The 27,136-nt window shown below is 36.0% G+C and overlaps 1 protein-coding gene across 3 annotated transcripts in view; it reads right to left on the bottom strand.

Moving 5' to 3' along the window:
* Positions 1-3,786: 3,786 nt before the first annotated feature.
* LOC123531632 (kinesin heavy chain-like) overlaps positions 3,787-27,136 on the bottom strand; it is a 68,224-nt gene continuing 44,874 nt past the window's right edge. For all 3 annotated transcript variants that reach the window (XM_045312766.2, XM_053517513.1, XM_045312768.2), the window contains 10 exons: positions 18,653-18,844; positions 17,609-17,726; positions 16,658-16,820; positions 15,896-16,058; positions 15,635-15,706; positions 14,883-14,999; positions 14,406-14,542; positions 10,122-10,201; positions 9,449-9,581; positions 3,787-8,623 (listed from right to left, as the gene is read on the bottom strand). In XM_045312766.2, coding sequence (XP_045168701.2) covers positions 9,451-9,581; positions 10,122-10,201; positions 14,406-14,542; positions 14,883-14,999; positions 15,635-15,706; positions 15,896-16,058; positions 16,658-16,820; positions 17,609-17,726; positions 18,653-18,844 — 1,173 coding nt within the window. In that variant the 3' untranslated portion in view covers positions 3,787-8,623; positions 9,449-9,450. The remainder of the gene's footprint in view (positions 8,624-9,448; positions 9,582-10,121; positions 10,202-14,405; positions 14,543-14,882; positions 15,000-15,634; positions 15,707-15,895; positions 16,059-16,657; positions 16,821-17,608; positions 17,727-18,652; positions 18,845-27,136) is intronic.

Raw genomic sequence — 27,136 nt, 5'->3', positions numbered from 1 at the left:
CGTAGGCGTGAGCGTTAGCCTGAGCATCACACAAATGTTAGAGTTGCCTCCTTCTTTTTACAGACTGGGGTCATGATGGTTAAATAGTATGCAAAATATGAAAGCAATATCTCAATGGACTTTGAAAAAACTATAACATTTATTCTAAGTTGAAACGGGGCCATAATTCGGTCAAAATGCTTGATAGAGTTGCCTCCTCCTTTTTACAGACTGGGGCCATGATGATAAACAAGCATGCAAAATATGAAAGCAATATCTCAATGGATTTTGAAAATATTTGGGGTGGTACGCAAACTTTAACATTTGTGTGACGCTCATGCTAACGCTCATGGCAGGGCGAGAAGGATAGCTCCCCTATTCTTCAAATAGTTGAGCTAAAATCAAAGGTTGCCGAAAAACTTTAACCAAGAAAGGTCATGCCGACGCCGAAAAATTGTTGTTGTTGTTGGGGGGGGGGTGAAGGTGTTCAAGATCAGGGTGGTAGGCCTGACTTGGTGGAGGAGCAAAGTCGAGGTGGGGTTGGGGGTACAACTTTTGATAAATATTCACGGAAGGTTTAAGGTTAAAACAAGAGCTGTCACTAATGGTGACAAATGCCCCACAGCAGTGCCTTGACCTTTGACCCTAACATCCATCAGTAGGGGTCGTGTACTCAATAAGTACTATCAGCATGTGAAGTTTGAAGGTCCTGGGTGCAGTGGTTCGTGAGTAAAGTGCCTTCATGCAAAAAGTTGATGAACGAACAACTAACAAAGGGATGGACAGTTGAAAACTAATATGCCTTTTTTGGGGGCAAAAAAAAGAACAAGAGCTGTCCATAAGACAGCGCGCTCGACTTTTCTCAGTGCTTGACTCTGAATTAGAGCTTAGCCAGTAAAAAAAATCCAATTTAAAAATTCTGTCAAAATTATAATCAGAGATATGGGAATTGTGTCTCCTGGTGTAGACTTTGATAGAAAATAACTATTTAGAGTTTCAAGTCAAATGCTTTAATAGTAACAGAAATATTTGACCTTTAACAAATAATTTTAAGTTTAAAAAGAGGCATAATTCTGTCAAAATTTAATCAGCGTTATGGGGACTGTGTCTCCTGGTGTAGACTGTGATGGTAAATAAGTATTTTAAGTTTAGAGTCAAAAGCTTTGATAGTAACAGAGATACAAGTATTTGACTATATCGAAATATTTAACCAAAAATACTAAGTTAACAAGAGCTGTCTCCATAGGATGACACATGCCCCCGATGGCACTTTGAATGAATAGTTATGGCCGATGTTAGAGTTTAGGACCTTTGACCTACGGAGCTGGGTCTTGCGCGCGACACGTCGTCTTACTGTGCCACACATTCATGCGTAGTTATTTTAAAATCCATGCATGAATGACAAAGATATGGACCGGACACGCCTATCAATGCACTATCATGAAATATGACCTTTAACGTCTAAGTGTGACCTTGACCTTTGAGCTACAGACCTGGGTCATGCACACGACACATCATCTTACTGTGCCACACATTTATGCGGTTACTTGAAAATCCATCCATGGATGTCAAAGATATGGACCGGACACGCCCATCAATGCACTATCACGAAAAATGACCTTTAACGTCTAAGTGTGACCTTGACCTTTGAGCTACGAACCTGGGTCTTGCACGCTACACGTCGTCTTACTGTGGTACACATTCATGCCAAGTTATTTGAAAATCCATCCATGGATGACAAAGATATGGACCGGACATGCCCATCAATGCACTATCCTTTAACGTCTAAGTGTGACCTTGACCTTTGAGCTACAGACCTGGCTCTTGCGCATGACACGTCGTCTTACTGTGGTACACATTCATGCCAGGTTATTTGAAAATCCATCCATGGATGACAAAGATATGGACCGGACACGCCCATCAATGCACTATTCTTTAACGTCTGTGACCTTGACCTTTGAGCTACGGACCTGGCTCTTGCGCGTGACATGTCGTCTTACTGTGGTACACATTCATGCCAAGTTATTTGAAAATCCATCCATGGATGACAAAGATATGGACCGGACACGCCCATCAGTGCACTATCCTTTAACGTCTAAGTGTGACCTTGACCTTTGAGCTATGGACCTGGGTCTTGCGCGCGACACGTCGTCTTACTGTGGTACGCATTCATGCCATTTAATTTGAAAATCCATCCATGGATGCCAAAGATATGGACCGGACACAAAAATTGCGGACAGACCGACAGTTCAAAAACTATATGCCTCCCTTTGGGGGCATAAAAAGGGGCATAATTCTGTCAAAATTCAAATCAGAGTTATGGGAATTGTGTCTCCTGGTGTAGACTTTGATTGTAAACAACTATTTTGAGTTTCAAATAAAAAGCTTCATTAGTAACAAGCTTTTCCTTTGATTTGACCTGGTGACATAGTTTTTGAACCCAGATGACCCAGCATCGAACTCGTCCAAGATTTTATTGAGGGTAACATTCTGACCAAATTTCATTAAGATTGGGCAAAAATTGTGACCTCTAGAGTGTTAACAAGCTTTTCCTTTGATTTGACCTGGTGATCTAGTTTTTGACCCCAGATGACCCAATATTGAACTCATCCAAGATTTTATTGAGGGTAACATTCTGACCAAGTTTCATTAAGATTGGGCCAAAATTGTAACCTCTATAGAGTGTCAACAGTCAAATTGTTGATGCCGCCGACTGACGACGGACACAGGGCGATCACAAAAGCTCACCTTGAGCACTTTGTGCTCAGGTGAGCTAAAAAGAAAGAATTGTGGGGTGGGGGAGGGGCCAGGTGTGGGTACATAACTTCACACTTCACATGTTGATAATAAATGTTCATGGAAAAAAATAAAAGAAGTTTAATAAAATTCTACCAATTGTACAAATATGTGGCTTTTTAAACAATTAAAGGGCAATAACTGAAGTTACTAAAGAGATCCTGACGAAATTGTGTGTGCACTACCACATTATGGTGATTTAAATTCAATTTAAGTTTCATAGTTCTAGGTCAAATAACATGTCAAAAATATTGAAGCAGAAATTGCCATATTTGTAGTACCCTATTAGTTAACACTAGAAACTACTAAGGGCCATAACTCTGGTGTTACTTGGACAATCTGACCGAACTTGACTGGCTGCATTTCCTTTAAGTGGTGAACATGGAACTTAAGTTTAATTTAAATATTCCAAACCACTTCCTAGATATGGCTCTGGACGGATGCAAAGATAGACAACGTAAAAACTATATCCCTCCGCTTTTGTCGAGTGATAGTAACTGTTAAAAGCGGAGTTAAACCAAAAACAAAACTTTTTGTCACTAACAGAAGAGGGGCCTCCATGGTCAAGTGGTTAATGCCACTGAATTCAAATCACTTGCTCTCACCGATACGAGTTTGAATTCTAAAATTCTCACAACAGTAATATGAGAAATAACCACACCCCTTTATGACCATGTAATTTCGTCATTACGGATCTGAATCATTTAATCTATGATAGCAAACAAACGAACGGGAATTCCAAGTTTCGTCCATACAACAATACTCAGAGAAAATATTGAGAGACAACAGGTGACCACAAAAGCTCCACTTGTGAAAGTGCTACGGTGAGCTAAAAATGTATTTTGTCTTCATCTTTGTGCTATACATTTCATATAAACCTAAAATTGTTGTGATGTTTTACAGAATCTTAAGAGGTTTATCAAACACAGAGTGGAAACAAGGCCAAGTTTTCAAAAAACAACTTTTTCCGGGATCAGGGATTTGAAGCTTATTAATGAAACAAAATAAGTGTGAAGATTTCACTTTAGCATCTTTATTCAAGTGAATGACACAGCTGTAGAAACCCAGCAAAATGCAACATAATTTATAAGCATCCTATTACATAGTTTAAAACAAGGACAGATGCACAACACACAAAATACATGCTTATTAGAAATAACAATCTTTCTTAAAAACATGATTAAAAATTGGAGTAAAGTATTTTAAACATGAGACAATATTACTCATTCAAACATTTTACAAGCTTATTTTGTCAACAATATTACCCACCCCTCGATTTGAATTCGCCTTTCAATAACGTTTTTTCTCCTCAAAACCTCACAATTTTTTCCAGAACCTCACAATAACATAAGCCTCTGATAAATTATTCACTACTATGACTATTAAGTAACTCTATGTACTAGGCGCATGTCCTTTAATTTGCATATTTTGGAGTAAAAAACACAAGCAAAATATTTTTGCCTTCTGATTAATCAAATCATTCACTGAATGCGTGTATTGTTTGTACATCTGCTTTATTAAATATTAGGTCTCTTTAGAAAATCCTTCCACCCTGAACTGATAAGACTCACCCTTCAGGATGAATTCAACCCCTACACATACACTCAGAGTATATATAAATATTATCATTACATATTTTACAGCTATGTACTACTACAAGTATATGAATTATGCCCGTAAGTATTTGTAACTGATACCATTTACATGGCATTCAAAATATAGATATTCCCATTATATATCTATCACATATATATCTTGACAAACAAACTGTGAACAATATTATTTTTTCCCATGACTAAGCCAAACATTTTAAGTAATGGAAAACACATGACAGGCCACAACACAAACATGTCAGTCAAATCACTTTGATCGAAAATGTGGCAGGTACTTCTGCATTTGCCTGAAATTTATTATTTTAAACATCTGAATAATGTAATAATGAATTTGTATGGTTTTCCACTAAGAACAAACCAAAGGAAGAAATTGTTTCAACTTTTCAGTGAAATCTTGAATGTGGTGTGACATACTGAAGTACCTATTCAACAATAGCACATTCTCTAATCAGCCCCTGTGACAATATTAAAAAGATAATGAACAAAATGAACCAAATATTCAACCATCTCAGTTAATATGCAATTTAGTGCCTTAAATATAAACAAATTTTGCAACACTGGCCAGATACATCATTTACTGTGGGATAAGAATGTGCAAATGCAATCCTTACAGTAATTAACTCTCATGTGCTATAGAATTCTACTGTCCGAAAATCTCTGAGCCATGAGAGTTTGTTACTAATAATAGGGATGACCGCATTGAGTGTGACGTAGTGATACCTGTAATCTGAAAATGTGCTATAGAGGTTGTGAGTTTACATCCTGGGCACTTAAAACAAGACGTGTTTTACGTTCAATAAAAATTCAGTTCATATAATGAATTTTCAGCTTAAATGGTAGAGAAAGACCCAAGCTGTTCTGTGTGAGTACTTATGTAGAACCACTATCATTCTCCAACGTTTTAAAAGTGGAAAAAAAAAAGTGTTAAAAATACAGCTTTTCATTTTCAAGTTAAACAGTTATTCTTTTGTGGCCCCTGTTTTTTTTTTTTTTTCAAATGTCCCCAAGTTTTTGTCCTTCATGGGGCCCTTTGACCCCACTTAAAAAAATTTTTGGAATGAACACTGTGCATGTTTATTAGGAATGAGTGAGTACCTATTTAGACCCACCAGCCTTCCCCAAGCCAGCTAGAAGATTCCCCCAGATACAAAAAAAGACTCATCAAAAGTAAATTCCCAACCCATAGAAGTCAAAGCTCCTAGAACTTTTTAAGTTTCACTCGAGAAGAACTTTACAATATTGACTGTAATGACTTTGCAAAAGTATCAAATTTTACCCAGAGGTCATAGAAAGAAACATCAGACAGTGTCATTAAAATTCATGCTCAATAAACTTTCATCTAAAGGTCACATTCCTGCTCAATCCCTAGTTAAAACAGCTTTCCCTTACAATTATCAGCAAACCATGTGTTTTCCCTGTACACAATGGAGGAAAAGCAACACTAATTTATAACCAAGATAAAAAGTGATGCTTCAACTACATTACTTCCCACTAAGTAGATGACAATACAATATGTATGTTATGATATTGGAATTTAATGCTTCCATCCTGAAAGCAATTTTGTGGGAGAGCGACAAACCTCAACGCTGAAGAAACAATATCCTTCATTTTGTAAAAATCTTACACCGAAATTCCAAACCTTCATTTCATTCATAAAACTTACCCAATACTATCAATACACTTCTTATAATACTTAAATATAATCTCAGTCAGAATGTAGATCCTACTCAACAAATGAATGCAATATGGGACTGAGGTAACAATTTTAACAATGCTTTTCACTGACAGGGGCTAACAACATACTGAGTGATGAGTTTACAAATTCATAAGAAGATATAACAAAAAAACCTTCATAAAATCAACCAATACACATTCCATCAGCTCATGTATCTTTCAAACCAATCCAACAAAAAAATTCTGACATACTTTGATACATCTGTGGCCTTTCCTTGGAAGTTACAAAACTAGGTCAGCCAAGTAGGAGTTAAACTTACAACCTCTATGTTAATGTGCCACAAACCAAAACGGGAATACTTTGATTTCTAAACAGAACTTAAGCATTTGTAGTTTTATCACTCCTTGAAAATGAGATAGCAATAGCATGGAGAAAAAAATATGTTCAGTTCTCACAGAGAATGGTATACTTGCTAAATAGCACAATGTATAAAACTTCACACAAGCACTCAGTATTATAATAAAATACTGGATAACAGACATGTAATACAGAAAAAAAGTGACATAATATTGCACATTATAATGTGGAAGTTACATAAATAAATTAATGAACTTACTGTACATTCAGTATCTTATATATTGGCTGAAAAGCTATCTAAATTCATTGCAAATCTTGTCTGTTTCATACTATAACATCTTAAAGTTGAAAATAGTTTTTACTATGCCTAGATGAACAGTAAACTGCTGAAAGTCAGGGTTCAAATCAGCCAATTTATAAAATTCAGAAATAAGTATACCATCTCCCAACTATCTAAATCCTACAAAAGTACATTTTTAACAATACATACATTAAGCTCCATTTCATATGCCAAAATCACCAGTTCCTTATAACCAAAGGCCAGTATGAAAGTATCTCCATAATGCTTATTACATAACTTTAAACAGGCAATCAATTTTTCTTTCAAGTAAATCACCAACATTAAAAATTCAGGAGTGAAAGAATCAAATGGGTCATGGACATAAAGGTAAATCTATCACTCTGGATTTTTGAAGAAGTTACAACATTCTAGGAATAAATTTATATTGGCCTAAAGATTTCAGTTTTGAACATAAACCTTTTTTCTACACAAGACTGCCTAAAAGTACAGGCAGAAAAGCATTTCTTTGTGTATCTGCCATCTACCAACTTGAAAGCAAACAAAAATCCATTTGCATGTACAAATTATTTACACCCTAATATACCCAAATTCCTGTTTCTCCCTAAGCTAAATAATCCCCATAGCAAATGTGTCTATTTCCTCATGTACAATTAGTATTTATTTATATACCATTATCCATAAACATTTCGGAACTCTGATGAAATGATTTTACTATATATCCTACAAATCGCCAATATTAATCTGTAGCTCCGATGTCTACACAAGAAATATATCGCTCCATTTTCAGTTTTATCTTTATGTGAAAAAGCTCTTCTTTACAAAAGAAAGCTCTACTTTACATACAAAAAGCTCTTCTTTACAAAAGAAAGCTCCATTTTATATGCAAAAAAGCTCTTTTTTCCAAAGGAAAGCTCTACTTTATATTTCATCCGTGACCTTAAATCCATACAGAAATAATCACAACCTTGATTTTTTTTCTTCCCCAAATATCTATATAAAGCCAATTTGATTGCTTCTATCATTTTTACTACAATTTTCATTAACAAATGCTGTACACCATGCTGTAAAATGAATGTACATGTTATATATACCATACTGAAGAGTAAACATGATTGATTGATACAATGTATATAAACCCATCAAAACATATAGATATTATATATCACTTCACACATCACATTACGCTATATTATTTCATCGTTTACATTAAAATCACCATCATATAAAACAGTATTCCATCAACCTTTTTATTTACACACTTCGGTTCCTTCTTATATACAACAAAAACAACAGTATTGATGTCTACAGATGTCAACCAGTTTACATATCAAAATGCACAACTGATACCAGCTACAATGTCACAAACTAATCGAGACATAAAACTGCTAAATATCGCGGAAGCAGAAAACGGCATTTGGAATGCAAAGAATACAATAGTAAATCACAATATTTAGAAAACAGCTTGTTCATAGGGAAATAAAACTGGAACCTACGTTTTCATGCAAGAAGCTACAATATTTATCAAAAATCACGATGTACTGTATATTCAAACAACTACTAGAAAATATTTTACATTCAAGACTGAAATTCAAATTCACACGTACTTTTTGTGCATTTCTAATTAACACTTCATGTAAAAAAGCTTAGTACATATCAATTAAGCGTATGGTTTTTCAGTTTGTGTCATTAAACGTAAATTTATGAAAGTGAAACGTCAAGATTATGAAAACCACTTGTTCCATAATTATTTCCCAAAGTACAGTCATCAAACAGTTATAATACACAGTATCTTTTCCCATTTGTGTCTTCCAGGAATAAATTTATAAATTCATGATGTGATAATCTGAACTGGTTTTGAGTGGTGATTTTCAAACAGAAAACAGTCTGGTATATATCTTGGGTCTGAAAATATATAAAAATAAGCTTAGTAACAGTAAACAGCTGTTGCCATACGATGAATACATTTCAGTAAAAAATGAGAGCCTTATGGTTATCACATAGCTGCCTAGACATACATGTTTTATAATAAAACTTTCTTTATTTTCTTTTTTTTGGTAGGGTTCAAAGTCACATTGACACAATGTAGGTCATGTGGTGACTTTTCCAACATTTGATGGTGAGGAATACCCCTGCGGTTCCTCTGGGCATTACTTTAGGCAAAGGTAGGCACATGGACAGAACACGCGCCTCACATAAGCCAGATGAATGGCTTCCTCATATGAGCCGCGCCATGAGAAAACCAACATAGTGGTTTTGCGACCAGCATGGATCCAGACCAGCCTGCGCATCTGCGCAGTCTGGTCAGGATCCATGCTGTTCGCTAACAGTTTCTCTAATTTCAATAGGCTTTGAAAGCGAACAGCATGGATCCTGACCAGACTGCCCAGATGTGCAGGCTGGTCTGGATCCATGCTGGTCGTAAAGCCACTGTTGGTTTTCACATGGCGCAGCTCATATTAAGAATTCTACATCCCAAGTGAGGTTTTGAACCCACATCTGAGAGTCAAGTGATCGAAATTAGTGACCATAACTTCTTGTCTACCAAAGCCGATATAAAAATATTTAGATTGTTTCTTTTCTTTCAAAACTATTACTACATTGTTATAATGATTATCATTTAACAACCTTTCACTTTTATCTGTACTCTTGTGACTGGTTTTTGATTTTTTGTCATAAAAACCATTATCAAAAAAAAATTTAACAAGACCACAAGCAATTTAAAGTCACCTTTAAGCTTTGGTTTCATTCCTGGTGACAGGCCCATTTACCACTGCACTACCACCTCCACCTCGAATTCCTACAGACTGAGGGCCTGCAGCTGACTGGCTGGGATGACGACCTCCTGGTCGAATTGGTTTAGCTGTTTAAAAAAAATATTTCAATTAAACTTTTTCTTTTTAACATTTATATTACATTTTTGAAAAATGCTCATCAATTAAGAACACTGATAAAAAATTCCATTAAGTATTTGAATGGGGTCTGCCTGTTTCACATTAACATTTCCTTTTGTGGTTCATGATGTCACTTGGAAACAATAGCCTGGTAAGTGGTGGAATTACCCATAGTTCTTAAATCGTGACTTTCAGTTAGGTGCAGAACAATCCTCAGATGACCTGGCTGCATCCCCGTTATAAGTATCAGTATTAGTAAGTAAAGTAGTGGGGTAGACCACAAAAAGTCACAAACAAATCTAACACTGTATTTTAATGGTTTAATGGTTTCATGATGCAGACAATAAAAGTACGAGTTTCATGTATTACACTTCAACAAAAAAAATGTTGGTTTTTATTTGTAGTGTCAATGTATCATCAAATAAAATATTGCATATGCAGGAAAATAAAAAAATTCAGACAGTATGACGTGTGAGCACATGTAAAAGTAAAACTTCTATTTGATATACCTATCTGTGCAGCATGTCCTCTCCTCTCGAGATTCTTCTGACGCACGTGCTCCTTGATTCTGTCAACCTCGTGCTGGTATCTGCAATTGTACAATTCAATCCGAATCACTGCATATTTGCCTATTTCAAATATGTCTCCCCAATTTGGTGAAATTATCATTCAAGCCCAAGGTAAAATAGATTTTATCTGCATATTAAAGCTCTCTTATATGTAACTACTTTAATCAATTTCTACTATTCTGTTGCAAATGGGATCCGAAACTCTGGTAAATTTTGGTCTAAAATGGAAAAGACATATGCAATGAAACTTCACTATATGAATAATATAATAATTCTAGAAGTAACAAGAAACTTCTGTTAAAAATGTGTATGCACCCCCATACTGCTTCACTTGAACGGAACTGGAAACTGATATGTAATATCTTGGTAAATGATTGGTAAATTTTTTTTATGACCTATACGCTATGGACAAGAACCTATACGCTATGGACAAGAACCTATACGCTATGGACAAGAACCTATACGCTATGGACAAGCCAAGGAAAAACCTTATTAACCTTTGAACCTCAGAGCGTGACCTTGATCTTTGAGCTGGAGGCTTGTTAATGTGCATGACAAGAGAAACAGTTGTGCAAAAAATATTAAAATCCCTTGATGGATGGCAGGGTTATGGACCACAAAGGAAAAAAACCTAGTGAACTTTGACCTCAATGTATGACCTTGATCTCCAAGTTAGGGAACTGGGTTTGCACATGACACATCATTTAATTATGGGAAACAACTGTGTCATAAAATCTTTTGATGGACGACAGTTACGGGCCCTATTGACATTTGACCTCTGAGTGTGACATTGATCTTTAGGCTAGGGGTATGGGTGTTATGCCTGACATCTCATTATTGGATTCATTTGTTCCATGTAATGTTAGAATCCCTTCAAGGATGACAGAAATATGGACCAGACAGGCAAAAAAATAATTGACAGTCAGGGGTTAACTGTTAGTAAGTTATGTCACCTATTTCAATTATTTTTTCAAGCATTTTATAACCTGTATTAGTTATAAAATATAATTAACTGAGGAAAGTTATTAAAAAAAAGTCTTTTTGCTATTCTCACAAAGTTACCTTTAAAGTGAAGTCAGTAGCAAACTGTGGTTAATCAAATTCTCTTTTAGTCTGATCATGACCTGATAAACGGAGTAATGGTATGTTAAAACTTTTTATTATAGCCTTTAAAAACTTATTGCGGGGTAAAACTTTAAAATCAGAATTCTTGTCCATTCAAAAAAATTCACGGGACTTGAATATTATGTAACTGAACAAGATAAATCATCAAGGGTTAGGAAAATCTGCATAACTTAACATTCTAATATGATGGAATGTGACACCTAAGGTTGGGTGCTTATGTATGATCATTTCAAGTAATAAAAACCTTGATAGAAAAGTTATGAAATGTATTAGCAACCACTTTAACATGGTCGTTCATAAACTGTCATTATTTGTAAAGTAATTAAACCCTGTATGGATGAATGTGTTGGACAGCCAAGTGTGACTTGATACTTTGCTAGGGTTCGTGAGTTTGCACATAAACCAACAATATTCCTTAATTTATTCATTTTCCAATATAAAAAATTAAATCCAATGATAATGGTGGTAAATACAGACCGACGAAAATGCCAATCATTAGCTTTGACTGCAATGTTCTGGACAAGATGGAGCTTTTGAGAACAAGGGTAGTTTTGCATAAAGGGCCACTAGTCATTTCATTTTAGTTTATTTAAAGTGCAAAAATATAGAAATACCTTGTTATATGGAGTACCCGGAGTCCACGGGACGAAAAACAGACTAAACTCATGAAAAAACGCTAATTTGTCTTATTAGTATGCGTTTAAATGTGTATTACAGAAATGCATAACAACGGCAGTATTTAAACTAACACCAATATTCTTATTCCGTACACAGTTCACAAATACATTCCCATATAAATTACCTAGGTAAAAATTCAAATGAACTATCAAGGAAAATTTAGTATTAGACATTATATGCAAAGCCGCAAAATAATTGAGTCATCAATCGGTTGGTAAAACTGTTACTATTCTTAATGAACAATTATGGTAGTTTTTCAGATTTGCGACAAGGATTAATATAATTATTCGCCGTAAATAAAAGGGCTGACCAGTGTATACTTATTTCTTTGTAGTTTTTTATTTCGACATTGGGCCAGAATAATCAATGATTGTGAGAATTTATAATACTGTGTGGTGAAGTACTGCAAAAATTATCTTCTGTGAGATCATGTATAGGCGATTTACTATATATTTACATTTACATTCTCAAATTTAAATATCATTCATTTGTACTCTAAGAGCAATGAACATAAACAATTCTAAACACTAACACTTTCTTTTCTTTAGGATTATACTAAAGCTATCATATAAGGTGATTAATACCCCCAGATGCTGCTAAGCAAAATGTTGTGATCATGACCGTTTGACTTCAAGTATGACCTTGACATTGAATCTAATGATTTGGGCCATGTACTCTTGCATTTAGTCTTGATGAGGATAACAACTCATGCTAGTTGTATTAAAATCAAAGTGGTCAAGACTTGGGAGTGTTCATAAGTTTAAGCTATCTGGTCTTTCATCTCCTAGTGTGACCCTGACCTTGGATCTTTTGGGCTGCATGTCTCTTTAAGGTAGTTCTGCATGTTTATTTTTTTTATTTTGTTGGGTTTAACGTCGCCAGGACACAATTATAGGTCATATGGCGACTTTCCAGCTTTGATGGTGAAGGAAGACCCCTGGTGCCCCTCCGTGCATTATTTCATCAGGAGCAGACACCTTGGTAGAACCACCGACCTTCCGTAAGCCAGCTGGATGGCTTCCTCAAATGAAGAATTCAACGCCCAGAGTGATGCTCTGCATGTTTGAATAACCAGAAGTACAGCATAAAGTCATTTATCTGGAACACCTAGAATAATGCCTTGTAGCTGTTATATGCGTAGGATGTTGCTGGGAATCTATTATATCCTCTGTATTAAGTGTTTATCACAGAGTACTCCTGTCTTTCGTAGGGTTAATTTTGACATGAGATAGATCAAAATTACAACACTGAATCAGCAGCAATGTAAGGGAACTGATGGTTGGCCAATTGTGAAAAATGAAGCACACAGACTTACAAATTTTACATAGATATTTGGTTGAAAAATATGTAAGTTTACAAGCATGAAAAATTTCATCAAAATCTACATTGTGGAAATCTTTCTATATGCGATAATGTCGCCAAAAAACGACTTTCCCACAAAATCCCATTGTGAAAATTGACCGTAGGACCAATATTTTCAAAAGGGTCTGACAAAAATTCAAGCTATTCGACTCTTTATCTTTTTTTGTAGGCTGAATTTCCTTCAGATAAAATTATGCTTTAAAACTAAGGTTTAATAAAATTCTACATTGCAGAACCATATTTGTTTCAAACGTGATGAACTACCTTAATAAGGTAAATATCTAATGCTAGTTTTATGAAAATCTTATGAAAAAATTAAGAAGATATAAAGTGGACCTTAAGCTATCTGAAATTTGACCTCTATCCGTTGCCTTGACCTTGGAAAAGTGACCAGGGTTGTGCGCTCTGCACATCGTCTTGATGAGGTAAATATTTTATACTAGTTTTGTGAAAATCTTCCAGCAAATCAAGCTATTTGACCTTTGACCTCGAGTGATACCTAGTGACATAGGTTGTGTGCTCTCATCACATCATCTTGATGAGGTAAATAACTGATAGAAATCTTCCCAGATATGGAGCGGACACAAATACAGAATTGCATGACTCAAATATAGCCCCAATACACTTTGTAACTGGTGGCAAAATTATTGCATTTGATATCACTGGGAAAAAATAAGCACGTATCAACAGGAAAAAAATCAAAAGTGTAAAAAGTAAACAGATAAGTGATGTTTCCACTGAACATGAATAACCCCACAAAATACGATCTCACTATGTTGTATATGGTGACAAAATGACAACAGTTTACTGTACAAAACAATGTTCATCTCAGTTTTTCATACATGACTTTCTACATGTACATCTACTTATCAATGCTGAATGGTACTTGAGCCTGTGTCCTCGAGGTTTTTAGAGAGGATGATAATTTCCTTTTAAATACCTGCAATATATTTCTAGATTTTTCTTATCAACATGTACCTTCACCATAATGCAAATGACCAGAATGAATATATAATATACTTCCTGTACCTTGAATTCAGTTTTACAGAATCTACATACCGTTTTCTGTCTCTCATGGCTCCCTCTTTAGCATCCTTTAACGCTGACTCAAGTGACTTAACTCTATCCATTGTTGCACGAAGACGTTTCTCTAACTTGGGCAATTCGCATCTCAAATCGGCATTGTCGCGGACAAGCTAAAAATAGACCAAATCTATATGCCCCCACCACTCATGGGGGTGGGCGCACAAAAATTCCTGAAGTCTTATGGTACTGATGAATTACAAAATCACTTATTTCTGACAGACATAATAAACTCTTTGAAACATGTAAACATCAAACAAAGTACTGTTTAAATGTAGGCCAACTAGTTTATAGAACTCCAACAAATCAAACATTGAACAAAAAGCCTATACATAAATTTTCCAGGGTTGAATGGAAAACTATAGTTACTTGTTCTTACAATTCAGAGAGTTACAAAAGTTTTCTGTTTAACCCTAAAATTATAATGAGGAATGAGATGAAGAGAATGCCAACCTGTTTATGGACCTTGGTAAGTTGTTCCAGGTTATTCTCAAGGAAGCTGATTTTCTGTTTTGCTGCTGCACTGCCTCCAACATCATCATCATCATCATCCTCTCCCTTCTTCATTGTCTGAGGTACAGAAAATAGAATATTGTTTGTTACGTTTAAAGTCACATCTTCACAATTTTGGGTCATATGGTGTATTTCTAGCTTTCAATGGTAATAGAAGACACCAGGTGCCTTTCCAGGCATCATTTCAGGCCTGGGTGGGTGCCTGGGTGGGTGCCTGGGTAGAACCAGTGATATTTTGTAAGCCAGCTGGGTGTGAGTGATTTCAAGCCAGCAACCTTAACCACTTGGCCATGGAGGCTCCTTAAAGAAGATATGTGCATTAAATAAAACTTAGTTGTTACTGAGTGGTAGCAAAAGATAATTGTAATGAAGTTTAAAGCCACCATAAAGGTCTGAAAAAGGTTTTAAATTTCTCCTAAGAGATGCAAGAAACATATATTGTATAGCCTCAGTAAGGGTTCTGCTGTTGTACAGGGCTGTGACTCTGCTACATAACAAATTTTAAACAAAACACAACTAATGGCCAGGCAACACACTACATAAAGTAAACTACTAAAAATAGATCAATCATGAAAGGCAGGTACTGGCCATCAAGGGTGGACACATCAATAGATACAATATTTAGACTCGAGTCCTTATTATAGAAATGATCATTATCATCTACATATTGTCTTCAGCATGAGTTTTATTACCTTTCTAACTCTGTTCTGCAGATCTTGTACAAACAACTTTCTCAAGTTATGCAGGGTCTGTAATTCCTTAGCCTGTAAAAAACAACTGTGCATTTAACCAGATTCTTTTTCATAGTAAATGACATTTCTCCATTAATCAAGCTTAATATTTCATAATAATTGTTATTTTCAAAAAATATTTCTTCTGGTTTATAAAGATTATTTACCAGCAAGAACACTTTGCTAAATACATGAATAAAAGCAACTCTGAATGTAACATACCACAGTTTCTTCAAGCCCCTTCAGATCCTGTCTTGCCTGTTCACGTCTATCAATCTGTTGAGAAAGCTCTGCTAACTTGGCACTTTTCTCTGTCTCATCTTGTTTCAGTTTGTCATAATCTCCCTGTAACTTCTCCAGGGCAAGACTCAGCTTCTGATTGGTGCTGTGATTAAAAAATTCCCCAATCAGGATTGAGATACAATCTGTTTAAAATTGCTTAACGTATTGCCAAGGCATCATTAACATGAATTACAGGACAAATGCATTTTACATAAATTGTGTCAGTACTAAGCCATTTGAAAGCAGCTGGATTCTTTCATCCATTCAGTTTCTGAAATGCATGATCATGCTATGTAGGTAACAGAATTATATTTCAACTCAATGAGACAAAGCTGCACAGGAATTTGACTAAACAGTACTTCAAGACAGTCGCATATTTCTTGAGATAAGCATTCTATACACAGAGTTTCAACCATACTCATTTTTCTTTTTTCGAGTTTTTGGGTAATACAAAAAGAAGTATTCCTGTATTTATCGAGGTGGTACTAATCATCTGAAAATCTAATTTCCACATTCTGGTACCATTTATCATATTTGGTCAATTTTAAGGATGTGGAATATAGACCACAACTGACATCAACATAACATGATTACAATACAAATTTCTCTCGAATTCTTGACATAATCTATGTATGGCAGCAATGTATATGAACTTTCCTGATATTCACCATGTAGAATCAATGAATTACTCAATGAACTTACTCTTTCAGCTGATCCATATGTGCCTGTTTTGTTGCGATCTCATCACGGAGACTGGAGATCTGTTTCTGGTGTGTTTCTCTATGGGCCTCTAGCTGGGCTTCCAGGGAACTTTGCATCTCAACTGACGACTGGAGATCTTTCTGGGCTGATTGATGGACTTGTTCTGACCAAAGAAAAGTAATATTTTACTTTATTTTCATCACAAATTTTCCATCACATATTTATTATGTCTCCCACCACAGAGTGGTGTGGGAGACATATTGATTTACTCCTGTCTGTGTGTGTGTCACAAATCTTGTCCACATTCTAAGTCAAACATTACTCATCTGATCTTCACCAAACTTGAACAAAATGTGTTTGCCAATAAGTCCTCAGCCAAGTTCGATAACTCGCCAAATCGGCCCAGGTACTTCAGAATTATGGCCCCTGAATTACTGATCCGAACCACTCATTCGAACCACTTTGAATCACTAAACCAAAACTTTTGAACTGAATGGCCCTTTGAATTACTGAATCAAAACTTAATCCTGAAGTGTACTTTTCTGAACCAAAACTTACTCCTGAAGCGTACTTTTTTTTACAATTCAGATGATTAGGCAGTTTTAGGAGACATGCGCTTTTCTCCAAAGCAGCTCTAGTTTTTGATCTACTTTACATTACATTCAATATATTCCTAATAACAACTGATTCCTACAATTGCCAAACAGTTTTAATAATCTGTTGTTTTTTTTTTAGTTTTACTACTGTGCTGATCTGACTATAGCCTTTCCTCTATAAGAATTATTCAACCCTCTTTGTTGGAAAAGTATCAGCTCTGGTTACTATTCAGTATTACTTATGGTAACATTCTATTCAAAATAATATTTCAAGAAGGTTCCTCAAAATACAGTTGTTTTCTGTGGGACAATATGGATGAATACAAATCTGATGAAGCTCTTCATAGCTATTTACCTGCAGCTGAAGCAGCGACTAGCTTCTCACTTAAGTTATCAACATTCTCTTCCAACTGTCTCTTCTTTGCCTCTACATCCTGGATCGTTTCTTGTAAAGACTTCATCTTTGCCTCATGCTGAATGCAAAAAGAAACGAAACACTTTCAAGACTCAAGGAACATCAGATTTGAATTGCCAAGAAAAAAGTTAAACATCTTGCAGAATTTTTCAAATACACAACTTGAGACTCAGTGTTGTCATTATTCTGGGACCTTTGCAATCATGGAATCCCCTCAGTATTCTTTTATGATAAAATACCGCTTAAACTGTTGCTAGGGAGCATGAGGGGTGTTACACTTATCATAACCTCTCATGAACAGACTCAATTAAACACATGTAACACATGTCAGCAATTACTTTTGTTTGGCTTTGTTCTGTGCTTCCAAAGGATCTTCCGACAGATTTATTTAATCATAAACCAGCATATACATCTCATTGTTGTCATATTCTCCAGGACCTAATCAAACTTATTCACAACAAGTAACTTCTTATTTAAAGACCTTACTAAATTTTTAAGACTGTCTTAGGTAAAACTGTCACGAAAAGCTAGGTTGTGTTAAATTTTATAAAAAAGCACTACCTATCTCCTGACTGGATTCTTTACATGTTGACTCAGGCCGTAAAAGTCATAATATACAAATAAATAAAAATATACCAGTACTATATGATCTTGAACAGATACCTGATCAGTAATTAGACCTGACTGAACATGGTATTCCTCATACAAATGTACCGTAAAACATACAAGTGATAACTTATATTTTTGCTTATATTCCTAAGTTTCATTCCTGGCAAATTCAAAGTTTAAGTGAAAAATATTACAAGTGGATCTCAATATATACCTGATATATCCAAATGCATTTTCTGTTACAATGATATTTTCAGAACGTTGTGATTTCAACATTCCACAAATCAGAGCAAATTTGCTAAATAATGATCACATGATTTTAAAGTGTTCTACAGTATCATAGCCCCTTCTTCTGCCCCAGAAACATTAGTGTACCTGAATGATGAGAAGTTTACAATCTGACAGATCTTTCTCAGCAAAATCAAGTTTTTTGTTTGCTTCAGTGCCAGTCAACTCCAACTGTGTTGCCTTGGTTACAAGTGACTTTATCTCCGTCTTCATCTTGCTGATGTATAGACGTGCAACAGTAAACTCTTCCTCAATCTTCTCAGAGTTGCCAGTCGCCATCTAAAGAATAAATGTAACTTTTAGATTAATAGTTGCTCATTATAATTCTGTAATTCTAATAAACCCTTACCCTGCTAAATTTCTATAATGAACTTGTCCATCTTTCAATTTGGACAGTACCATTAACTGTTAAAAGGGGTGCTTACCAAAAAGATACTGACTGAATGGCGAACAGTGCAGACCATGATCAGACTGCATGGATGTGCAGGCAGACCTTGGTCTGCACTGATTGTAAAGGCAGAATCACTTGCCGCCAGCAGGCTAAAGCAGTAATAAATGCTCTTTCAGCATTTATCTTCATCCACATTTTGACAATATTTTTCAATCTTTGAACCATTTGTGTTTTTTACTCCAGTTCATACATAGAAATCAAATTTATCCACTTTACAAATATGTTTAAAGATTAAAAAATGCTGGACATATCTCTGCCTATATGGCATAATCTATTAAGTATTTAAACTAACACATTATAATAGTGTTAGACATAATGTGAAAGCCCATTCAAAAGTATAGCCCTCTAATTCTCTTGCTACCAGGTAGATTCAGAGTTATTACATACTCATTTCTAAACTCCATAAAGTTACAATGGAACCTTAAAACTCAATATTTTCCAATACTGATAACCTGATTTCATACTGGGTATGTGACGTCATCTGAATGTATGTCATAACATTAAAATGCTAATAACTGTTGATACTTTTGATTTTTCTCAACTAAAGAACAAATGTTTTATTAACATACAATGAATTTGTAATAAAAAGGATATTGTTTTTTTCATAGAAAAATAGAAATTACTCATTAGCAAAGTAATAAAAAAACACAATCCTAAGTCACTCAATATCTCACCTTCTGAAAACATGGCATATTTATAGGTTATTAGATTTGTATCGAGAAACATGCACAAGTTCAGCAGCGGAAATATTGCGCGAGTTCAGGAGCGCAATATTAATTTGCGAAAGAAGAGTGCATAATTCTAGATGCAAATCTAATAATCATTTTATTATATACGCATTTTTACTTAATATTATGATTTAAATGATATAAATATGTTCTTAAGCTAGAATAAAACTGAAAATATTGTTGTTAAAGAACTTTTAAGCGCAACTACATACATGAAACTGACGTCACAAACCCGTATGAAATCTGGACATCAATATGGAACAAGAGGACCATGATGGTCCTGAATAGCTCACCTCTTCCCACATGACCCAGTTTTGAGTATGACGTCGTTTTTTCTATTATTTGACATAGTGACCTAGTTTTTGAGCTCATGTGACCCAGTTTTGAACTTGACCTAGATATTATCAAGATAAAAATTCTGACCAATTTTCATGAAGATCCATTGAAAAATATGGTCTCTAGAGAGGTCACAAGGTTTTTCTGTTATTTGACCTATTGACCTAATTTTCGAAGGTACATGACCCTCTTTTGAACTTTACCTAGATATCATCAAGGTGAACACTCTCACTAATTTTCATGAAGATCTCATGAAAAATATGGCCTCTAGAGAGGTCACAAAGTTTTTCTATTTTTATACCTACTGGCCTAGTTTTTGACCGCACGTGACCCAGTTTCGAAACTGACCTAGATATCATCAAGGTGAACATTCAGATCAATTTTCATGAAGAGCCATTGAAAAATATGGCCGGTAGAGAGGTCAAAAGATTTTAATAATTTTAGACCTACTGACCTAGTTTTTGACCGCAGTTGACCCAGTTTCAAATTTAACCTAGATATCATCAAGATGAACATTCAGACCAACTTTCATACAGATCCAATGAAAAGTATGGCCTCTAGAGAAGTCACAAGGTTTTTTTATTATTTGACCTACTGACCTAGTTTTTGAAGGCACATGACCAAGTTTCAAACTTGACCTAGATATCACCAAGGTGAACATTCTGACCAATTTTTATGGAGATCCATTCAAAAGTATGGCCTCTAGAGAGGTCACAAGGTTTTTCTATTTTTAGACCTACTGACCTAGTTTTTGACCGCACATGACCCTGTTTCGATCTTGACCTAGATATCATCAAGATGAACATTCAGACCAATTTTCATACAGATCCCATGAAAAATATGGTCTTTAGAGAGGTCACAAGGTTTTTCTATTATTTGACCTACTGACCTAGTTTTTGAAGGCACATGACCCACTTTTGAACTTGACCTAGATATCATCAAGATGAACATTCAGACCAACTTTCATACAGATCCCATGAAAAATATGGCCTCTAGAGAGGTCACAAGGTTTTTCTATTATTTGACCTACTGACCTAGTTTTTGTAGGCACGTGACCCACTTTTGAACTTGACCTAGATATCATCAAGATGAACATTCTGACCAATTTTCATGAAGATCTCATGAAATATATGGCCTCTAGTTATGTCACAGGGTTTTTCTATTTTTAGACCTACTGACCTAGTTTTTGACTGCACGTGACCCAGTTTCGAACTTGACCTAGATATCATCAAGATGAACATTCAGACCAACTTTCATACAGATCCCATGAAAAATATGGCCTTTAGAGAGGTCACAAGGTTTTTCGATTATTTGACCTACTGACCTAGTTTTTGACAACACGTGACCCAGTTTCGAACTTGACCTAGATATCATCAAGGTGAACGTTCTGACCGATTTTCATGAAGGTCTTGTGAAATATATGGCCTCTAGAGAGGTTACAAGGTTTTTCTATTTTTAGACCTACTGACCTAGTTTTTGAGGGCACGTGACCCAGTTTCGAACTTGACCTAGATATCATCAAGGTGAACATTCTGACCAATTTTCATGAAGATCTTGTGAAATATATGGCCTCTAGAGAGGTCACAAGGTTTTTCTATTTTTAGACCTACTGACCTATTTTTAAACGGCACGTGACCCAGTTTCAAACTTGACCTAGATATCATCAAGGTGAACATTCTGACCAATTTTCATGAAGATCTTGTGAAATATATGGCCTCTAGAGAGGTCACAAGGTTTTTCTATTTTTAGACCTACTGACCTAGTTTTTGATGGCATGTGACCCAGTTTCGAACTTGACCTAGATATCATCAAGATGAACATTCTGACCAACTTTCATAAAGATCCCATGAAAAATGTGACCTCTAGAGTGGTCACAAGCAAAAGTTTACGGACGCACGCACGCACGGACGACGGACACCGCGCGATCACAAAAGCTCACCTTGTCACTTTGTGACAGGTGAGCTAAAAATATTGACGTTTTAGGTTCCATTAAAACTTACAGAGTTTATAAATGTGTATGTAATAATTCTCGATACAATAAATTGTAATAAAAAAATTATGAATTTTTCATTTAAAAATATGTGCTTGAGTAATTCTAACGGACTTAAAGGAGCGCATTATTTTCCCTGCATAAGTCTCCATACAAAAGTAAAACTGCGCTCCAATGTCATGCTCCTGAGTCACCCAATATCTCACCTTCAGAACTCAAGCATATTTCTCAATACAGTAATTAAATGTAATTAAAAGATCACATCTTATGAATATTTTCATTGAAAAATACGCTCTAGTTTCTTTTTCATGGAGTAATACTGCCTGACTTTATAAAAGTAATAACCTAGTATGTTTTTGTCTGGCTCTGTGATATTCTTTATTCTTCAACACCAAATTTTGCAGAAATGTTCCAAGAAATGTATCTCTAGAATACCCTTCCTTCTCTGTACTAAGAGTGAAAACTGAAGTTCGATTATCCTGGCTTGTAAGTTTTATATGAACTACAGGTCCATATTATACAGCATAATTAGCACATTTTCCCTGTCTTAACTAACAACAATTTATTATCATACCATTTTCAAGGACAGGCCCACCCGCTTAGCTCAATAGGGAGAGTGCAGATCTACAGGTTGCGGGGTCGTGAGTTCGATCCCCGGGCAGCTCCTATGTTCTTCATGACAATTTGATAAAAGACAATAAGACATTTTGTCTGACATCATTCGTAATCCATCTCTAATTCATGTGAGAAAGTTGGCAGTTACTTGCGGATCTACACATATAAATGTAATGTAAATATTATGAATTTGTTCAATAGCCCAAATAAGATTGACAATACTGAACTAAATAAAAGAATTTATGCAATGACACACAATAAATAACGTCACGCACCTAATATGAAATTTAGGCTTTACTATATGGAAAAATATTGACATTTCTGATTCCATTGTAACTTAATGGGGAAAAGAAATAAGTATGTAACTAGAAGATGCTTTTGTAGAAAAGCGCATGTCTCCCCCAATGCATAGTCATAATAGGCAAGAAGTCAACTGGGGACAGGAGCGAAAGTCAAAGAGACACTGATGGTTGGCTGCAATAGGCATGTCCAAGCATCCTATAAGTTTCAATGGTTCTCAAGTTATTGATCCGAAACTGTTTTCCATGTTCAGGCCCCTGTAACCTTAACCTTTGATCAAGTGACCCCCCCCCCCCCCCCCCCCCCCCCCGCAAAAATCAATAGGGTTCATCTACTCTGCATGTCCAATCGTCCTAAGAAGTTTCAACATTCTGGGTCAAGTGGTTCTCAAGTTATTGATCGGAAATGGTTTTCCATGTTCAGGCCCCTGTGACCTTGACCTTTGATGGAGTAACCCAAAAAAAAAACAATAGGGGTCGTCTGCTCCATAAGCCCTGCCATCCTATGAAGTTTATAGCTTCTAGGTCAAATGGTTCTCCAGTTATTGGTCGGAAATGAAGTGTGACGGAAGGACCAACAGAAGGACAGAGGGACAGATGGACAAGGCAAAAACAAATGAGGGGAGACGTATTAATATATCATATTCCTCATTGATTTCATATCTCATGCATAAAATGGTTATTTTCTTTTCTGCCAATGTGATATTATCAGTAATTTAATATCATATGCACAATAGCACTATTTGGTTTTCTGTGCATGTCCATGCCATAAATTTCGAAAACAGTAGGAATGATCTAATGTTTCATTTAGGGATCAGGGGTGTGGAAATCCCAATATTTTTCACTTGTCCACGGACAAATGAGACTTAAAAATCTACTTGTCCGCAGTCAAAACTTACTTGCCCGGATTTTCAACATTTTAGCATGCAAATTATTCTTTATTGTGGACAATAATCTACAAGTAGTAACAAAAGCGAACATAACAAAGTGTAATACTGTAGCTGTTTCAAAAAATAAGCTTTCGACACTTAAGCTTGTGTTCGTCCGTGAGGCCGTCGAACATTCAACAGAAATACCTAAAGACTGCTCATCATGCCATGTGAACCCATGTGTGAAAGCATGACACTTTCTGACTGTTAGAAAAACAAACATGAAACTTCCTGACTCGCACTAGCGAGCTCTTTGTGCTTTGACTATTTACTTCAATTTTTGTTGGCAGACGAAGTTGTAACCGTTGAACAAAATTGTCCAAAACATTGTGATAATTGTTTACGTTTCCGGTTTCTATTCGACATGTTACCGTGTGCAAAAATCACGCGAGATCATGACAGGGAACCAATCAGAACGCAGAGAAAGAGCTGCTAAATTTAGACACAGTATGGTTTTTCCAAAACTGGAGAAACTGAAAGGCCCTTAGCGTTTTAAACATCCGTTTTGTACATCAAATTCTGTTATAAACTAGAGCTACTTTTGAGAAAAGCACGTCTCCCACAACTGCCTAATCATCTAAACACTAAGTCAGTGTTTTTATACTGTTTAGTCACAACAAATATACCTTTGAAGAGTAAAATGGCTGATTTTCAGTAATTCAAGGGCCATAATTCTGAAGTGCCTATGCCAATTTTGCTAGTTATCGAACCTGGGAGAGGAATTATGGTCATACACATTTTGTTTAAGTTTGGTGAAGATCGGATAAAAAATGTTTGACTTGGAGTGCGGACAAGATGAATGGTTTTTGGTGCATGTTTGAGAATGAAGACTTCAGCATTTTTATGAGTCTAGGTGATTCATTAGTTATTGTCAAGGGCCATAATTCTGAAGTGTCTCAACCGATTTGGCTAGTTATCGAACTTGGCCAAGGTCTTATTTGCAAACACATTTTGTTCGAGTTTGGTGAAGATCGGATACGAAATGTTTGACTTAGAGTGCAGACAAGATGAATGGTTTTTGGTGCATGTTTGAGAATGAAGACCAGCATTTTTAGGCATCTAGGTGATTCATAAATTATTGTCAAGGGCCATAACTCCGAAGTGTCTTGGCCGATTTAGCTAGTTATCGAACTTGGGTGAGGTCTTATGGTCAAACACATTTTGTTCAAGTTTGGTGAAGATCGGATGAGAAATATTCCACTTAGAGTGCGGACAAGATGAATGGTTTTTGGTGCATGTTTGAGAATGAAGACTTCAGCATTTTTATGCATCTAGGTGATTCATAAATTATTGTCAAGGGCCATAATTCCCAAGTGTCTTGGCCGATTTAGCTAGTTATCGAACTTGGCTGAGGTCTTATGGTCAAACACATTTTGTTCAAGTCTGGTGAAGATCGGATGAGAAATGTTCGACTTAGAGTGCGGACAAGCTTTGTGACAGACACACAGACAGACACACACACAGACTGGAGTAAATCAATATGTCTCCCACACCACTGTGTGGTGGGAGACATAACTCCATAAATTTGAAGTACTGTTCAGCGTTCCTAAATTATTCTTTCCTTTTTTCATTTCAAACCAGAAAACTTGTGCTCTTCCGCGGACAAATGGAATGCGAAAATTTACTTGTCCGCAGTCAAAAAGTCCCGATTCGGACAAGTCGGACATAGGAAGTTATCACTGTTTTTCGAATGTTAATGCTGTTGGTTTTGGCTTTGACACAACGCTGAAATACACGCATAAATATATGGGTCTACCAATATTGGAGGTCTCAGCTAAACCAGTCATATTGGTTATAAAAGTCTTGCAGTAAATTCACCACAATTTCAGAGTGTTCTCCTATAAAACTCCAACTGTCTAGATTTTTTGGGGTGTTAATAATCTACTTTTAGATGATTATTTCAATAAATCATTTAATTTATTATGTTGATTTTCCAGTAAACGTTTTGACCTTTATAGTTTTGTTTTCAGTATAATAATAACAAGAGCTCGTCGAACATGAAATGCACCCCTTGACGCATTCAGTAATTGCACAAGGAACAGAAATTATATGCTCACTGTTGACAAAAGTTCTACTGTTCTGGTTCAAACTGACCTTGACCTTTTAACCTATTGACCTAAAAATCAACAGGTGTCATCTGCTGGTCATGATCAACCTCCATATTAAGTTTCGTGATCCTAGGCCCAAGCGTTCTCAAGGTATCATCAGGAAAGGGTTTAACTGTTCCAGGTCACTGTGACCTTCACCTTTGGCCTACTGATCTCAAAATCTACTGGTGTCATCTACTGGTCATGACCAAACTCCCTATCAAGTTTCATGATCCTGGACACAAGTATAATTAAGTTATCATCTGAAAACCTTTTAACTGTTCAGGGTCACTGTGACCTTGACCTTTAACATATAGACCTCAAAATCAATTGGGGTCATCTGCTGGTCATGACCAACCTCCCTATCAATTTTCATGATCCTAGGCCCAAGATTAGTGTTATTAATAAGAGTTAACATCCGGAAACTGTTTAACTGTTCAGGGTCACTGTGGCCTTGAACTTTTACCTAATGATCTAAAAATCTATAGGGGTCATCTGCTGGTCATGATCAACCTCTCTATCATCTTGAATGACCCTTGGCCTAAGCATTCTCAAGTTATTGTCCAGAAACTGTTTAAATGTTCCTGGCCAATGTCCTTGACCTTTAACCAAATGACCTCAAAATCAATAGGGGTCATCTGCTGGTCATGACCAATCTCCCTATAAACTTTCCTGATACTAGGCCCAAGCGTTCTTGAGTTATCGCCCGGAAACAATTTTACTGTTTCTGGTCACTGTGACCTTGACCTTTGACATACTGACCTCAAAATCAATAGGGGTCATCTCCTGTCATGACCAACCTCCCAATAAACTTTCATGACCCTATGCCCAAGTGTTTTTGAGTTATCATCCGGTAACTGTTTAACTGTTCAGGGTCACTGTGACCTTGACCTTTGACATACAGATCTCAAAATCAATAAGGGTCATCTGCTGGTGATGGCCAACCTTTCTATCAACTATCATGATCCTAGGCCCAAGCGTTCTTGAGTTATCATCAAGAAATGGATTGGTCTACATTCCGACCGACAGACAGACCGACCGACCGACCAACATCTGCAAAACAATATACCCCTCCTTCTTCGAAGGGGGCATAAAAATATCACATTCCTGAGAGAGTGATGTGAAAAATGTTCGCC

This window comes from Mercenaria mercenaria, chromosome 11, assembly GCF_021730395.1.
Source record: "Mercenaria mercenaria strain notata chromosome 11, MADL_Memer_1, whole genome shotgun sequence".
NCBI classification, from domain to species: Eukaryota; Metazoa; Mollusca; class Bivalvia; order Venerida; family Veneridae; genus Mercenaria; species Mercenaria mercenaria.
The sequence above is the reverse complement of the archived record's forward strand: the minus strand, read 5'-3'. Positions and strand labels throughout refer to the sequence as shown.